The sequence below is a fragment of the Schistocerca piceifrons genome, chromosome 6, assembly GCF_021461385.2.
Source record: "Schistocerca piceifrons isolate TAMUIC-IGC-003096 chromosome 6, iqSchPice1.1, whole genome shotgun sequence".
Classification (NCBI taxonomy): Eukaryota; Metazoa; Arthropoda; class Insecta; order Orthoptera; family Acrididae; genus Schistocerca; species Schistocerca piceifrons.
In genome coordinates, this window is record NC_060143.1 from 481410418 (window position 1) to 481428774 (window position 18357).

The following is an 18357-nucleotide window of genomic DNA, read 5'->3' on the forward strand; positions in this document are numbered from 1 at the left end:
GGAGTGCATAGTGCCACGCCAAAGCAGCACCTTGCTGCACTCGCTGGACAGTGTGTGTAAGGCGTTCAGCGTGACCGGGTTGCCTCCAGTCACGCCTACGACGATTGTCTGGTTGAAGGCAAATGCGACATACATCGGTGAAGAGGACGTGATGCCAATCCTGAGCGGTTCATTCGGCGTGTTGTTGGACCCATCTGTACCGCGCTGCATGGTATCGTGGTTGCAAAGATGGATCTCGCCATGGACATCGGAAGTGAAGATGCGCATCATATAGTGTATTGCGCACAGTTTGAGTCGTAACACGACGTCCTGTGGCTGCACGAAAAGCATTATTCAACATGGTGGCGTTGCTGTCAGGGTTTCTCCGAGCCATAATCCGTAGGTAGCGGTCATCCACTGCAGTAGTAGCCCTTGAGCGGCCTGAGCGAGGCATGACATCGACAGTTCCTGTCTCACTGTATCTCCTCCATGTCCGAACAACATCGCTTTGGTTCACTCCGGGACGCCTGGACACTTCCCTTGTTGAGAACGCTTCCTAGCACAAAGTAAAAATGCGGACGCGCTCGAACCGCGGTATTGACCGTCTAGGCATGGTTGAACTACAGATAACACGAGCCGTGTACCTCCTTCCTGGTGGAGTGACTGGAACTGATCCACTGGCGGACCCCCTCGCCGGCCGCGGTGGCCGTGCGGTTCTGGCGCTGCAGTCCGGAACCGCGGGACCGCTACGGTCGCAGGTTCGGATCCTGCCTCGGGCATGGGTGCGTGTGACGTCCTTAGGTTAGTTAGGTTTAAGTAGTTCTAAGTTCTAGGGGATTTATGACCTAAGATGTTGAGTCCCATAGTGCTCAGAGCTATTTGAACCATTTGAAGAGCGGACCCCGTCCGTCTAATAGGCGCTGCTCATGCATGGTTGTTTACACCTTTGGGCGGGTTTAGTGACATCTCTGAACAGTCAAAGGGACTGATACAATATCCACAGTCAATACAGTCAATCTTCAGGAGTTCTGGAAACTGGGGTGAAGCAAACCTTTTTTTGATGTGTGTATATCAGCTCCAAATGTCGATTCTCTAAATTTTCTCAGTAGTGTTGGTCGATCCTTCCAGTGATTCCTTTTTGAGTTCCCGAAGCATCTCTGTAACATTTGTGTGTTGATCAAACTTATCGGTAATAAATCTAATAGCTATGCTTTGAATTGCTTCGACGTCTTCATTCAGACCGACCTGAAAAGGACCACAAACACTTGAGCAGTGCTGTATGCGGTCTCCTTTACAGATGAACCACACATTCCCAAAATTCTCCCAAGAACCCGAGGTCGACCATTCACCCTCTCTACCACACTCCTCACGTGCTCGTTCCGTTTCGTAGCGCTTCGCAGCGATACGCCCAGATATTTAAAGGACGTAACTGTGTCAAGTAGGACACTACTAATGCTGTATCCGAACATGACGGGTTTGTTTCTCCTGCTCATCCACATTTACGTACATTTTTGTTCACTTAGAGCTGGCTACCATTCTTCACACCTACTAGAAAATATTTTTAAGTCATCTGTATACAGTCACACTACTTCAACACTTTCCCGTCGATCACAGCATCTTCAGCAAATAACCGCAGATCGCTACCCAAGCTGTCCGCAAGATGATTTATCTATACAGTGAATAATAGTGGTCCCATCGTACTTACCTGGGGCACTCCTGGTGTTACCCTAGTCTCTGATGAACACTTGCCTTCGAGGACAACATATTGGGCTCTGTTACTGACGAAGCCTTCGAGCAGTTCTCAACTTTGGAAACCTATCCCATATGCATGTATATATTGTATACATGTATTGGTTTCGCAACTTCGTGTAAACTAACCTTTGGGTGCATCGTGACAGAATGGCAGGATATCACAAGTTGTTGTAATCGACATAGAATGTGTTTATGCTACGATATCTCTCCGAGGTCAGTATTTTACAATGAAGAGCCAGAAAAACTGATACACCTGCCTAATATCGTCTAGCTTGTATATATTGTATATATTGTATATACACTCCTGGAAATGGAAAAAAGAACACATTGACACCGGTGTGTCAGACCCACCATACTTGCTCCGGACACTGCGAGAGGGGTGTACAAGCAATGTTCACACGCACGGCACAGCGGACACACCAGGAACCGCGGTGTTGGCCGTCGAATGGCGCTAGCTGCGCAGCATTTGTGCACCGCCGCCGTCAGTGTCAGCCAGTTTGCCGTGGCATACGGAGCTCCATCGCAGTCTTTAACACTGGTAGCATGCCACGACAGCATGGACGTGAACCGTATGTGCAGCTGACGGACTTTGAGCGTGGGCGTATAGTGGGCATGCGGGAGGCCGGGTGGACGTACCGCCGAATCGCTCAACACGTGGGGCGTGAGTCTCCTCAGTACATCGATGATGTCGCCAGTGGTCGGCGGAAGGTGCACGTGCCCGTCGACCTGGGACCGGACCGCAGCGACGCACGGATGCACGCCAAGACCGTAGGATCCTACGCAGTGCCGTAGGGGACCGCACCGCCACTTCCCAGCAAATTAGGGACACTGTTGCTCCTGGGGTATCGGCGAGGACCATTCGCAACCGTCTCCATGAAGCTGGGCTACGGTCCCACACACTGTTAGGCCGTCTTCCGCTCACGCCCCAACATCGTGCAGCCCGCCTCCAGTGGTGTCGCGACAGGCGTGAATGGAGGGACGAATGGAGACGTGTCGTCTTCAGCGATGAGAGTCGCTTCTGCCTTGGTGCCAATGATGGTCGTATGCGTGTTTGGCGCCGTGCAGGTGAGCGCCACAATCAGGACTGCATACGACCGAGGCACACAGGGCCAACACCAGGCATCATGGTGTGGGGAGCGATCTCCTACACTGGCCGTACACCACTGGTGATCGTCGAGGGGACACTGAATAGTGCACGGTACATCCAAACCGTCATCGAACCCATCGTTCTACCATTCCTAGACCGGCAAGGGAACTTGCTGTTCCAACAGGACAATGCACGTCCGCATGTATCCCGTGCCACCCAACGTGCTCTAGAAGGCGTAAGTCAACTACCCTGGCCAGTAAGATCTCCGGATCTGTCCCCCATTGAGCATGTTTGGGACTGGATGAAGCGTCGTCTCACGCGGTCTGCACGTCCAGCACGAACGCTGGTCCAACTGAGGCGCCAGGTGGAAATGGCATGGCAAGCCGTTCCACAGGACTACATCCAGCATCTCTACGATCGTCTCCATGGGAGAATAGCAGCCTGCATTGCTGCGAAAGGTGGATATACACTGTACTAGTGACGACATTGTGCATGCTCTATTGCCTGTGTCTATGTGCCTGTGGTTCTGTCAGTGTGATCATGTGATGTATCTGACCCCAGGAATGTGTCAATAAAGTTTCCCCTTCCTGGGACAATGAATTCACGGTGTTCTTATTTCAATTTCCAGGAGTGTATATATGCTTCTGGTCTCACGGATGAACAGAGCGAGCTAGATTTCAAACGATCGTTGTTTTAGAAACCCACGTTGATTCTTGCACTGGATATATTCCGTCTCCGGAAATGTTGTACGTTCTCGCTTCCCACGCCCTGGCTCCCGGGTTCGATTCCCGGCGGGGTCAGGGATTTTCTCTGCCTCGTGATGACTGGGTGTTGTGTGATGTCCTTAGGCTAGTTAGGTTTAAGTAGTTCTAAGTTCTAGGGGACTGATGACCATAGATGTTAAGTCCCAAAGTGCTCAGTGCCATTTGAACCATTTTTTTGTTGTAATAAGAACTGAAGGCCCATCCGTGTACCCTTGATGACTGCAGAACGCAAAACTTTACGCCTCGCCTGGGCCCGTCAACAACGACATTGGATTGTTAATGACTGAAAATATGTTGCCTTGTTGCGCGAGTCTCGTTTCAAATTGTATCGAGTGGATGGACGTGCACGGTCGTGGAGACAACCTCATGAATCCATGGACCCTGCATGTCAGCAGGGGACTGTAAGCTGGTGGAGGCTCTGTAATGGTGTGGGGAGTTTGCATTTGGAGTGATATATGACCCCTGGTATGTCTAGATACGACTCTGACAGGTGACACGTAGTAAGCATCCTGTCTGATCACCTGTATCCATTCATGTCATTGTGCATTGGGCAATTCCAATAGGACAATGTGACACCCCACACGTCCAGAATTGCTACGGAGTGGCTCCAGGAACACTCTTCTGAAGTAATCATTTCCGCTGGCCACCAAACTCCCCAGACATGAACATCTGGGATGCCTTGCAACTTGCTGTTCAGAAGAGACCTTCACCCCTTTGTACTCCTACGGATTTATGGAGAGCCCTGTAGGATTCACAATCTCAATTCTCTCCAGCAGTACTTCAGACATTAGTCCAGTCCATGCCACGTCTTGTTGCAGCACTTCTGTGTACTCGCGAGAGCCCTAGACGATATTAGGCAGGTGTATCAGTTTTTCTGGCTCTTCATTGTAAAATACTGACCTCGGAGAGATATCGTAGCATAAACACATTCTATGTCGATTACAACAACTTGTGATATCCTGCCATTCTGTCACGATGCACCCAAAGGTTAGTTTACACGAAGTTGCGAAACCAAGTTTCGGAACTGCACTACTGTTCATTGCGCATGCACGACGCGCATTTGCACAACTCGCTGTCGAAACTGAAAAGTTCCGGGTTGCCAGGAACTTTCAAGTTCCGGGTTGTTCCAACTTTGGCGACACGAAACTAATAATGGCGCCTAGTTTAAGGTTAAGTATTGCGTCAGTAGCATGTTAGAAAAGTTAAATATAAAACTGGAAACAGACCTGATTGTTCGTCTTGGTGGCAGAACGGTTCTAGGCGCTTCAGTCCGGAACCGCGCTGCTGCTACGGTCGCAGGTTCGAATCCTGCTTCGGACATGGATGTGAATGATGTCCTTAGGTTAGTTAGGTTTAAGTAGTTCTGAGTGTAGGGGACTGCTGACCTCAGATGTTAAGTCCCATAGTGCTTAGAGCCAGTTGAACCATTTGTTCGTCTTGGACATCTACGCCATGCGTAGATATTTATGGATTTTAATGACATTGACTGTAAAGAGAAGCAGAGACATGTTGCTGCACTTGAAGCGGTCGTTTTTTTGTTTGTTTAGTCTTCTGACTGGTTAAATGCCACCTGCCACGAATCCCTCTGCTGTGCCAACCTCTTCATTTCAGAGTAGCACTTGTTACCTATTTCCTCATTTATTTGCTGGATATATTCCAATCTCTATCTTCCTCTACAATATTATCCCTCTGCAGCGCCCTCTAGTACCATGGAAGTCATTCCCTCATGTCTTAGCACATGTTCCATCATCCTGTCAGTTCTCCTTAACAGTGTTTGCCACATATTCCTGTCCTCTCCTATTCTGCGCAGAACCTTCTCATTCCTTACCTTATCAATCCATGTAATTTTCTGCATTCGTCTGTAGCACCACATCTGAAATGCTTCGATTTCTTCTGTTCCGGTCTTACCACTGTCCATGTTGCACTACCGTACAATGCTGTGCTCCAAGCGTACATTCTCAGAAATTTCTTCCTCAATTTAAGGTCCATATTTGATACGAGTAGACTTCTCTTGGCCAGGAATGCCCTTTTTGGCATTGCTAGTCTGCTTTTGATGTCCTCCTTTCTCCGTCCGTCACTGGTTATTTTGCTGCCTAGGTAGCAGAATTCCTTAACTTCATTGACTTCGTGACCATCAATCCTCATGTTAAGTTTCTCGCTGTTCTCATTTCTACTACTTATCATTACCTTCGTATTTCTCCGATTTACTCTCAAATCATACTGTGTACTCATCAGACTGTACATTTCATTCAGCAGATCATGTAATTCTTCACTTTCACTCAGGATAGCAATGTCATCAGCGACTCGTTTCATTGACATCCTTTCACCTCGAATTTTAATCCCACTCCTGAATCTTTCTCTTATATCCATCATTGCTTCTTCGATGCACAGATTGAACAGTAGGGGCAAAAGACTACCTCCCTTTCTTACATTCTTTTTATTTCGAACACTTCGTTCTTGGTCGTCCACTCTTATTATTCCCTCTTGGCTTTTGTACATATTGCATATTACCCTTCTCTCCCTAGAGCTTACCGCTATTTTTCTGGGAATGTCGAACATCTTGCACCATTTTACATTGTCGAACTCTTTTCCCAGGTCGACAATTCCTATGAACGTGTCTTGATTTTTCTTTAGTCTTGCTTCCATTACCAACCGCAACGTCAGAATTGCCTCTCTGACGCAGTCGTACGCGACCTGAACATGGATGGACGGATGATATCAGAGCTGCTCCGTGAAATTCATTCACTTAGAAACGCATAAGCGAGAATAATATCTGGCTGTGGAACAGAAGAAACATTTATTGTAAAGATGAATACGAATCCTCTCTAGCCAAAAAAAGACAGTATTCTGGCGACAATATTTCGCACATCATAGTACGTTTATTTCTTGTCGTGTCATTAATACTTTTTAAAAAACAACGTGAGCTGTTCTGGTGACATTCTCAGATAACTGAAATATCTTCTCGAGTGTCCCACAACAATTTCTTTTAGTAACTCGCTGAGCAAACGGGGTGACATTTTTTGTACCTAATCAAGAATCCAAACACGTCTGTTCTTTCTTTTCTTCTGTATCTATCTGATTCCGACAAGTATTAACTTCGCCACTATTCGTTCAGCTGCCAAAGTTTTCGTTTCAGAGATGACTCCGGTATTGAGAAAATGACGAAACTGAAGCGCACACTGCCGCCGCCGGCGTCTGCTCTCATACATGAAACCAGTTTCGTGAAATTTGCGCTACATAGCTTTGGCACGTGATTCGCAACGTAATGCGTCAAATTCATCTCCCACGGCGACTGCCGCAACTGCTATATCCGCCACGTTTAGCTATGCGAGATAAGATAGGTGGAAAGTGGCGCACGCACGCAACAAAGCGTCGCGTGTGATTTCAGCTGCGTGATGCCTTTGTTTTCTAACCTGTGGCTCTGTGTCGCTGACCGACCGCTGCCGCATTGTGTGACAAACACGACGGAAAGCAGTGACGCCTGGCTAGCGTGATGCACGAACCTTGCCCAATCGACCGCGACCCGCCAGCTAGCTATCGCCCCTCATGCAGCTTGCACTACATCGCTTTGACACATCGTTCCTACTCGAAGCACCGACGCTCAAGTGAGATTATCCAACTTGTTGCTGGATTCACACGTTGGCAGAATTCACGTTGCTCTGTTGCTGCCAAAATGAGCGTCATCAATGTTTACGGCTGCTTGTAAATCTATGAGAACGGGGTAGCGGAGAAAAACGCTGCGTTTGAGAATGCGTTTTGGCAGCCATGTCTAGTTGCCAACACTATACACTATGTGATCAACAGTATCCGGACACCTGGCTCAAAATGACTTACAAGTTCGTGGCGCCCTCCATCGGTAATGCTGGAATTCAATATGGTGTTGTCCCACTATTAGCCTTGATGACAGCTTCCATTCTCGCAGGCATACGTTCAATCAGGTGCTGGAAGGTTTCTTGGGGAATGGCAGCCCATTCTTCACGGAGTGCTGCATTGAGGATCTAACAACCCTACCACGCTGCTAAATATTGCATTTTCGGGCAGCAATAAAGTTATATGATGTGGCAGGTGTCATTAGAGCACAGTTAATAAAGTCATTTCATGAAACAATGGATAAACTAGGCACTCATCTTTTGGTGTTTCCCAAGCTGGTCTCGTTGTGAACTCATGGCTCAATCATCGAAAATCTAGGTAGTGATGATTCCAAGCTTGGATGCAAAGAGGCCTAGGTGTTATTCTGCGATGTTCAAAAGTTTTATAGATGTGTTTCACAAGCCATTCTTGAAGATTAAACCTTTGAAAGTTAGGACAATGGTGATGTAAAAAAAGTAATCAGCACTCCGAATTTAAGTTACACTTCTTTTTTATTACTTTTGTTTCAATATCACGTAAGTCACAAAACATCACTTCAAAATATAAAATATACTTGAAAATATCTTCCTCAGTGTTAAAGTTCACATTTTATAATCTGTCTACAATTTGCGTCTTTTCAACATGACGACCAAGATTTGACTCCCTAATAACCGCTTACACGCCCAAAAATCAGAGTTACAAGTACAACAAAGATAATAGTGACGAAAGAAAGAATACACATAAGAATAATATCACTGCAATATAAGCATATCGATGTATCAAAGTACCTCTACATTAATGAAATCAAATCTGAATGTTGTCTCAGAATTATATTAACTACTTTACAGAAACACAGTAGAATATTGCTGGTATCGAGAGGTTGAGGTGAGATGCCGTAATGGTTACGTAATTCAAGTACCATTACAAGGAGAGGTATCGATGTCGGTCGATGAGGCCTGGCACTAAGTCGGTGTTCCAAAGCATCCCAAAGGTATTCTATAGGGTTCAGTTCAGGACACTATGCAGGCCAGTCCATTACAGGCATGTTTTTGTCGCGTAACCACTCCGCCACAGGTGCCCGATCGTGTTGAAAGATGTCACACCCTCGAATTGCTCTTCTGCAGTGGGAAGCAAGAAGGTGCTTAAAGCATCAATGTAGGCCTGTGCTGTGGTAGTGCCACGCAAAACAACAAGAGGTGCAAGCCCCCTCCGAGAGAAAGACTACCATACCATAACACCACCGCCTCCGAATCTTACTGTTGCCATTAGACACGCTGGCAGATGACGTTCACCGGGCATACGCCTTACCCAGACCCTGCCATCGGATCGCCACATTGTATATCGTGATTCGTCACACCACACAACGTTTTTCCACTGTTCAATCGTCCAATATTCACGTTCCTTGCACCAGGCGATACGTCGTTTCCATTTACCAGCTTTATGTGTGGCTTATGAGCAGCCGCTCGACCATTAAATCCAAGCTTTCTCACCTCCCGCCTAACTGTTATAGTACTTGCAGTGGATCCTGATGCAATTTGGAATTCCTGTGTGATGGTCTGGGTAGATGTCTTCCCATTACACATTACGACCCTCTTCAACTGTGTGCGGTCTCTGACAGTCAACAGACGAGGTCTGCCTGTACGCTTTTGTGCTGTACGTGTCCTTTCAAGTTTATACTTCACCAGCACATCGGAAACAGTGGACCTAGGTATGTTTAAGAGTGTGAAAATCTCACATACAGACGTATGACACCCAATCACCTGACCACGTTCAAAGTCCGTGAGTTCTGCGGAACGCCCCGTTCTGCTCTCTCACGATGTCTAATGAGTACAGAGGTCGCTGATATGGAGTACCTGGCAGTAGTGGCAGCACAATGCACCTAATATGAAAAACGTATGTTTTTACGGGTGTCCGGATACTTTTGATCACATAGCATAGAACGGCGAGCCTGAGCGACCGTCCTCGTTATGTAGCAATCATTGAGCTGTCGCGTCCAGCGAGTGGTCTAGACGCTCAGTGGCATTAGAGACTGGAGAAGGTCCGCCCAGTCACCTAATGTGGAGATAGTTAACTGGAAGTTTGAAAGATTTATGGTACTCGGTTGGGAAATAATCGAACAAAGACAAGACGTGAATAATTACAATCTTTAATTGCTCATCTGAACAAGAATTGGATAATAACTTGATTGAAAGTATATTATACCTGACTGCAAAATCAGTGGAGCGAGGTACGTGGCTGAGTATGAGCGCGAGTAGAGCCAAAGCGAATACTACAAGTCGAGGCTCCGGGCCTACCCTATACAGACTGGAATCTGGCCCTAAGTACTATGGGACTTATCATCTGAGGTCATCAATCCACTAGACTTAGAACTACTTAAACCTAACTTACCTAAGGACACCACACACATCCATGCCCGAGGCAGGATTCGAACCTGCGACCGTAGCAGCAGCGCGGATCCGGACTGAAGCGCCTAAAAACGCTCAGCCACAGTGACCGGCAAAATGAATGTGCGCAACGGAAAATAAGAAACGCTAAAATGAAGATTTGGCCCTGCCTGACTACCCCCTGAAGCAGACCTCTTAATTCTATAAATTACAATCTAAACATAAATGAATGATGAAGGCACTCATCCTATTAAACGATAAACGTTGTTCCTGTTTATATACTTATTGTAGGTCAAAAAAACCTTTGTAATATAAAGTTTACACTTTCTAAGTAAATTACTGATCAATCGCCCAACTCTGCCCCTTATTATGACTGCGCGGTCTAATATCAATAACGCGAAATGGCTGACATCATCTACGTACCAACCACTAGAAGACACTACTTTCAAAGATGATCTGCGCTGGTGCGGAACCTCAGTGGAAATAAACTAACGTGATTACAGCTGTTTAGCTTTTATAGCCCTAATAAGCCGAAACAATTAGCGATATCACCTTATGTACTGCGTCCGGTGCGTTGAAGTTCAAATGGCTCTGAGCACTATGGCTCTGAGCACTATGGGACTTAACTTCTGAGGTCATCAGTCCCCTAGAACTTAGAACTACTTAAACCTAACTAACCTAAGGACATCACACACATCCATGCCTGAGGCAGGATTCAAACCTGCGACCGTAGCGGTCGCGCGGTTCCAGACGGTAGCTCTATGTACATTTACATATGCATACATACGCTGCAAGCCACCGTACGGTGCATGGCGGAGGGTACCTTGTATCACTATTAGTCATATCGTTTGCTGTTACATTCGCAGTTTGGAACCGCTCGACCGCTACGGCATGGATGTGTGTGATGTCCTTAGGTTAGTTAGGTTTAAGTAGTTCTAAGTTGTAGGGGACTGATGACCTCAGATGTTAAGCCCCATAGTGCTCAGAGCCATATGAGCACTGTATTTATATCGAAACTGTATACTCAATATTGCAATTACGCTCTCAACATGGTAGTGCAGATTGTGGGGAAATAATTATTAGCCCTATATTGACTATAAACCTACAGGTGCCGATTTTTTACTCATTTGTCATGTATTTTGGTGCATGGTTTTGAAGGCCTGAATGTTGATAAAAATAAAATCGGAACCCTAGTGACAGTTTTCTGTTTTCCTTTTCAGGCCTGCTGACATACCGGAGATACTATGGTTCGAGGAGGAGACGGAACTGATTCGCAGCTGTGGCGCCCTCAGCTCTGCCCTCGGACTGCAGAAGAGGTGAGTAAATGTGGCGCAGCCGAGGCGTTTGTTAGTCTAAACAGCATGGCCCGTCAGCTGAACACAGGAACGCTTGTTGTAAAGTTTTATCACCGAGGGGGGGGGGGGGGAGGAGGAGGTCTAGCTGAGGGTAGCTCACATCACGCTAGCGCTCTACGGAGCTGTAGCCCTGGGCCAGCACGGACCTGGTAGAGGGGGCGCGTCGGACAGTGGCAGGTGTGTCGACGAATAAGGGGTGCGGCACGCCAGCGGACAGAAGCTCACAAGCAGACGGCACCTGCTCATCATCATAGATTTCGTTCAGATTTATGGTGCATTCAGGGCTTGGCCAGGAATCAATGTGATAGAAGCGAGAGCTCCAGATGGCCAAGCGAGGCACGAGCCGTATGTGCTAGCGTCGTTTCCAGGCAACTGTCGGTGCAGCGGTAAGAGCGCAAAACGATAATCCAAGGGTCGTGAGGTCGAGTTCTTCTGCGGAAATCTTTTTCCTTTTTTCAATTTTTGCGTTACTTACACGGCAAATAATGTGAAATAACGCTCAGTGTATTGTGTTTATTAATATTTTCATAAATGGTATGAAAAGGAAAGGCAAAAATAATATGGGATTGGAAATAAATTTCCACAAAAGGACTGCAAGGCGTACAGGAGAACTTCATATACAAAATTAGATACTTTTGTTATTTTTAGGCGGCCGGTTTGGCTGTTCGGTTCTAGGCGCTTCAGTCTGGAACCGCGTGACCGATACGGTCGCAGGTTCGAATCCTGCCTCGGGCATGGATGTGTGTGATGTCCTTAGGTTAGTTAGGTTTAAGTAGTTCTAAGTGACTGATGACCACAGATGTTAAGTCCCATAGTGCTCAGAGCCATTTGAACCATTTTTTTTTTTTTTGTTATTTTTACAGTTGATGATTTACACATGCTGCGATAATATTCATCGTAAAGAGAGGGGTAGAACTAATTTTTCGGCATACTACACACGTTATGAAGCCTTATTTTTACAATTACATGGGTGTTTCAAAGTTTCTGTACAAAAACCAACTGGTTTTACATTCACAAAACGCATAATTTCGCCAATTATTGGCGAGTATAGCTGATGGTTTACAGTGGAATATTATTTTTATACAGTCTTCTCGGAATGTTATTTCTTTTCTTCGCTCGACGAGATAAGAGCAATTTTGAAACTTTTTGATTGGATTCTTTAGCTGACTATAAAATTGGATATGACAAGTTGCATTAGTGCATTCGGGAGGAGCAGCCTTTCAGCTGTCTGGAAAGTACGCTAAGTTACTCTGATGAGCCAAAACATTATGTCCACTGCCCACCGTGTCCGCGGCTCGTGGTCTTACGGTAGCGTTCTCGCTTCCCGCGCACGGGGTCCCGGGTTCGATTCCCGGCGGTGTCAGGGATTTTCTCTGCCTCGAGACGACTGGCTGTTGTGTGTCTTTCATCAGCATTTCATCATTATTCACTCGCAAGTCGCCATAGTGGCGTTAAAGAGCTTGTGGAGCGGCGGCCGAACCGCCCCGCGAGGGGTCTCCCGGCCACCAATGCCATACGCTCAATATTATTATTATTATTATTACGAGGTGCATTCAAGTTCTAAGGCCTCCGATTTTTTTTCTCCGGACTGGAAAGAGATAGAAACGTGCGCATTGTTTTAAAATGAGGCTGCGTTCATTGTCAATACGTCCCAGAGATGGCAGCACCGTACAGCAGATGGAATTTTACCGCCTGCGGCGAGAATGAGAACTGTTTTAAATACTTAAAGTGGCGACGTTTTCCTTACGTGAACAGCGTGCAATCATTCGTTTTCTGAATTTGCGTGGTGTGAAACCAATTGAAATTCATCGACAGTTGAAGGAGACATGTGGTAATGGAGTTATGGATGTGTCGAAAGTGCGTTCGTGGGTGCAACAGTTTAATGAAGGCAGAACATCATGTGACAACAAACCGAAACAACCTTGGGCTTGCACAAGCCGGTCTGACGACATGATCGAGAAAGTGGAGAGAATTGTTTTGGGGGATCGTCGAATGACTGCTGAACAGATCGCCTCCAGAGTTGGCATTTCTGTGGGTTCTGTGCACACAATCCTGCATGACGACCTGAAAATGTGAAAAGTGTCATCCAGGTGGGTGCCACGAATGCTGACGGACGACCACACGGCTGCCCGTGTGGCATGTTGCCAAGCAATGTTGACGCGCAACGACAGCACGAATGGGACTTTCTTTTCGTCGGTTGTGATAATGAATGAGACGTGGATGCCATTTTTCAATCCAGAAACAAAGCGCCAGTCAGCTCAATGGAAGCACACAGATTCACTGCCACCAAAAAAATTTCGGGTAACCGCCAGTGCTGAAAAAATGATGGTGTCCATGTTCTGCGAGAGCGAGGGCGTAATCCTTACCCATTGCATTCCAAAGGGCACTACGGTAACAGGTGCATCCTACGAAAATGTTTTGAAGAACAAATTCCTTCCTGCACCACAACAAAAACGTCCGGGATGGGCTGCGCGTGTGCTGTTTCACCAAGACAACGCACCCGCACATGGAGCTAACGTTACGCAACAGTTTCTTCGTGATAACATCTTCGAAGTGATTCCTCATGCTCCGTACTCACCTGACCTGGCTCCTAGTGACTTTCGGCTTTTTCCAACGATGAAAGACACTCTCCGTGGCCGCACATTCACCATCCGTGCTGCTATTGCCTCAGCGATTTTCCAGTGGTCAAAATAGACTCCCAAAGAAGCCTTCGCCGCTGCCATGGAATCATGGCGTCAGCGTTGTGAAAAATGTGTACGTCTGCAGGGTGATTACGTCGAGAAGTAACGCCAGTTTCATCGATTTCGGGTGAGTAGTTAATTAGAAAAAAAATCGGAGGCCTTAGAACTTGAATGCACCTCGCACTGCCCACCGCAAAGTTGACTGCCTCCTGGTGGTATTGTGAGCACGTGACGCAGTAACGAAAGAATGTAAGCGGTAGATAGTCATTATAGCGAAGATACGGGCCGCAAATGCAGAAATTCACTGATATAAGCGAGTCTGACAAAGGGGACGTTCTTGTGGCGATGCGGCTGGACACGAGAAGCTTTGAAACGGCGAAGCTGATCGCCTGTTGGCGTACTACTGTCGTGAACACCTATGGAAAGTGGTTGAAGGACGGTGAAATAACGGGTTGGCCCTACGGTATTGGACGACCATGGCTCATCACAAAATGTAGAGCCAATTATTCAAAATGACAGTCACAATCGCATTATTTATTTAGCCGCCAACCGGTTTCAACCCGCGATGGGGTCATCTTCAGGGCAATTTACATCATTTGGTCGCTCGCTGGAGTCGTCACCCTGCCTGTGTACGGTTGATAGTTGCATTGTAGTCGCATTGAATTTCCTTTTCGATGCGGCCACAACTTTCTTCCATGGTAATTATTGTCTTTGACTGCATTACTATCTGGGATTTAACCTTCATTCATATGATTTTGAATTTATTCTATAGATGTTTGATAAAGAATCTGTGATAATCGTTTCCTTTTATCTCCCCTTTTTGTATACTATTATCAGTATTTGATTGATATAGGTATTAATCAAAATATTACCAGTGTAGATTTTATCGTCAATAGTTGCCGTCACTGCCAAGATGGCTCACTTCCATACTTTAAGTTACCACAAAGTTTGTTAATTGGGGTTTTCTGTCCTTGGGGCGTTACAATAGGCAACGACCTGTGGCGTATGTGGCGACACAATAAAATGCTGGTGCAGTCACAAGTGTTTCGGAGCACACCGTTCATTGTTGACCATGGAGCTCCACGTCACACGACCCCTGCGTGTTCCTGTGTTGATCCAACGACATCGTCACTTATGATTACAGCGGACTCAGCAGCACTGAGTCTTCGAAGTGGCCGTGCGGTTCTAGGTGCTACAGTTTGGAACTGCGGGACCGGTACGGTCGCAGGTTCGAATCCTGCCTCGGGCATGATGTGTGTGATGTCCTTAGGTTGGTTAGGTTTAAGTAGTTCTAAGTTCTAGGGAACTGATAACCTCAGCTGTTAAGTCCCATAGTGCTCAGAGCCATTTGAACCATCACTGAGTCTTCACCGTGTATCAGTAGAAAAGGGTCGGCTGTCGAATGAATCGCACATCGATGGTTGGGTCGCTGCACGTCATCATCTAGAGAATGCCTGCACGAACCACGCACGGCACCACAGGTGCTGGCATGTGACGGCAGAATTATGTTATTAGGTACAGTGAGTATGGCCTCCACGGAATCTGTGGTGGTAATCGAAGGCATCATGACAGCATTGAACTATGTGAACATTATTGCTTACCACCTGCGTCGCTTCATGCTGGAAGTCTACATCTACATCCATAATCCGACAGCCACCTGACGGTGTGTGGCGGAGGGTACTTTGAGTTCTCCTATTCCAGTCTCGTATTGTTCGTGGAAAGAAATATTGTCGGTATGCCTCTGTGTGGGCTCTAGTCTCTCTGACTTTATCCTCATGGTCTCTTCGCGAGATATACGTAGGAGGGAGCAATATACTGCTTGACTCCTCGGTGAAGGTATGTTCTCGAAACATCAACAAAAGCCCGTATCGAGCTACTGAGCGTCTTTCCTGCAGAGTCTTTCACTGGAGTTTATCTATCATCTCCGTAAAGCTTTCGCGATTACTAAATGATCCTGTAACGAAGCGCGCTGCTCTCCGTTGGAACTTCTCTATCTCTTCTACACTCCTGGAAATTGAAATAAGAACATCGTGAATTCATTGTCCCAGGAAGGGGAAACTTTATTGACACATTCCTGGGGTCAGATACATCACATGATCACACTGACAGAACCACAGGCACATAGACACAGGCAACAGAGCATGCACAATGTCGGCACTAGTACAGTGTATATCCACCTTTCGCAGCAATGCAGGCTGCTATTCTCCCATGGAGACGATCGTAGAGATGCTGGATGTAGTCCTGTGGAACGGCTTGCCATGCCATTTCCACCTGGCGCCTCAGTTGGACCAGCGTTCGTGCTGGACGTGCAGACCGCGTGAGACGACGCTTCATCCAGTCCCAAACATGCTCAATGGGGGACAGATCCGGAGATCTTACTGGCCAGGGTAGTTGACTTACACCTTCTAGAGCACGTTGGGTGGCACGGGATACATGCGGACGTGCATTGTCCTGTTGGAACAGCAAGTTCCCTTGCCGGTCTAGGAATGGTAGAACGATGGGTTCGATGACGGTTTGGATGTACCGTGCACTATTCAGTGTCCCCTCGACGATCACCAGTGGCGTACGGCCAGTGTAGGAGATCGCTCCCCACACCATGATGCCGGGTGTTGGCCCTGTGTGCCTCGGTCGTATGCAGTCTTGATTGTGGCGCTCACCTGCACGGCGCCAAACACGCATACGACCATCATTGGCACCAAGGCAGAAGCGACTCTCATCGCTGAAGACGACACGTCTCCAGTCGTCCCTCCATTCACACCTGTCGCGACGCCACTGGAGGCGGGCTGCACGATGTTGGGGCGTGAGCGGAAGACGGCCTAACGGTGTGCGGGACCGTAGCCCAGCTTCATGGAGACGGTTGCGAATGGTCCTCGCCGATACCCCAGGAGCAACAGTGTCCCTAATTTGCTGGGAAGTGGCGGTGCGGTCCCCTACGGCACTGCGTAGGATCCTACGGTCTTGGCGTGCATCCGTGCGTCGCTGCGGTCCGGTCCCAGGTCGACGGGCACGTGCACCTTCCGCCGACCACTGGCGACAACATCGATGTACTGTGGAGACCTCACGCCCCACGTGTTGAGCAATTCGGCGGTACGTCCACCCGGCCTCCCGCATGCCCACTATACGTCCTCGCTCAAAGTCCGTCAACTGCACATACGGTTCACGTCCACGCTGTCGCGGCATGCTACCAGTGTTAAAGACTGCGATGGAGCTCCGTATGCCACGTCAAACTGGCTGACACTGACGGCGGCGGTGCACAAATGCTGCGCAGCTAGCGCCATTCGACGGCCAACACCGCGGTTCCTGGTGTGTCCGCTGTGCCGTGCGTGTGATCATTGCTTGTACAGCCCTCTCGCAGTGTCCGGAGCAAGTATGGTGGGTCTGACACACCGGTGTCAATGTGTTCTTTTTTCCATTTCCAGGAGTGTATAAACCCTATCTGGTACGGATCCCACACCGGTGAGCAGTATTCAAGCAGTGGGCGAACAAGTGTACTGTAACCTACTTCCTTTGTTTTCGGATTGCATTTCCTTAGGATTCTTACAATGAATCTCAGTCTGGCATCTGCTCTACCTACTATTAATTTTATATGCTCATTCCATTTTAGATCACTCCCAGATAATTTATAGAATTAACTGCTTCCAGTTGCTGACATGCTATATTGTAGCTAAATGATAAAGGATCTTTCTTTCTATGTATTCGCAGCACATTACACTTGTCTACATTGAGATTCAATTTCCATTCTCTGCAGCATGCGTCAATTCGTTGCAGATCCTCCTGCATTTCAGTACAATTTTCCATTGTTACAACCTCTCGATATACTACAGCATCATCTGCAAAAAGCCTCAGTGATCTTCCGATGTTACCCACAAGGTCGTTTATACATATTGTGAATAGCAACGGTCTTACGACACTCCCCTGCGGCACACCTGCAATCACTCTTACTTCGGAAGACTTCTTTCCATTGAGAATGACATGCTGCGTTCTGTTATGTAGGAACTCTTCAATCCAATCACACAATTGGTCTGATAGTCCATATGCTCTTACTTTGATCGACTGTGGGGGAACTGTATCAAACGCCTTGCGGGAGTCAAGAAACACAGCATCTACCTGGGAACCTGTGACTATGGCTCGTGGACGAATAGCGCGAGCTGAGTTTCACACGATCGTCTTTTTCGAAACCCATGCTGATTCCTATAGATCTCCCCCAACGGCGATTACATCTTCCAACAGTTGTAAGGTCAGAATCGTGTTACTGTGGTTTGAGGGACATTATAGTGAACTCACATTGATGTCTTGGCCAGCAAATGTGCCTGATATGAACCTAATGGAACACTTCTCGAGCGCCAGCTGCTTGCCCGTACACCACCATGCCGTAATTTGTGGGAGTTGCTTGACCTGTGCGTAGACCTCTGGAGCCAAATACTTCTGGAATCGTGTTAAGGTCTTGTAGAATCCATGCTGTATACGGTTATACCAAACATTTGGATGAAATCGGAGATCATGAGT

At 47.3% G+C, this 18357-nt stretch overlaps 1 protein-coding gene across 1 annotated transcript in view; it reads left to right on the forward strand.

Moving 5' to 3' along the window:
- The window catches only part of LOC124803392, a 319564-nt gene that overhangs the window by 277842 nt on the left and 23365 nt on the right, over positions 1–18357 (forward strand). Inside the window, exon 3 of the mRNA XM_047264575.1 lies at positions 11036–11131. Within this exon, the coding sequence (XP_047120531.1) occupies positions 11036–11131 (96 nt within the window). The remainder of the gene's footprint in view (positions 1–11035; positions 11132–18357) is intronic.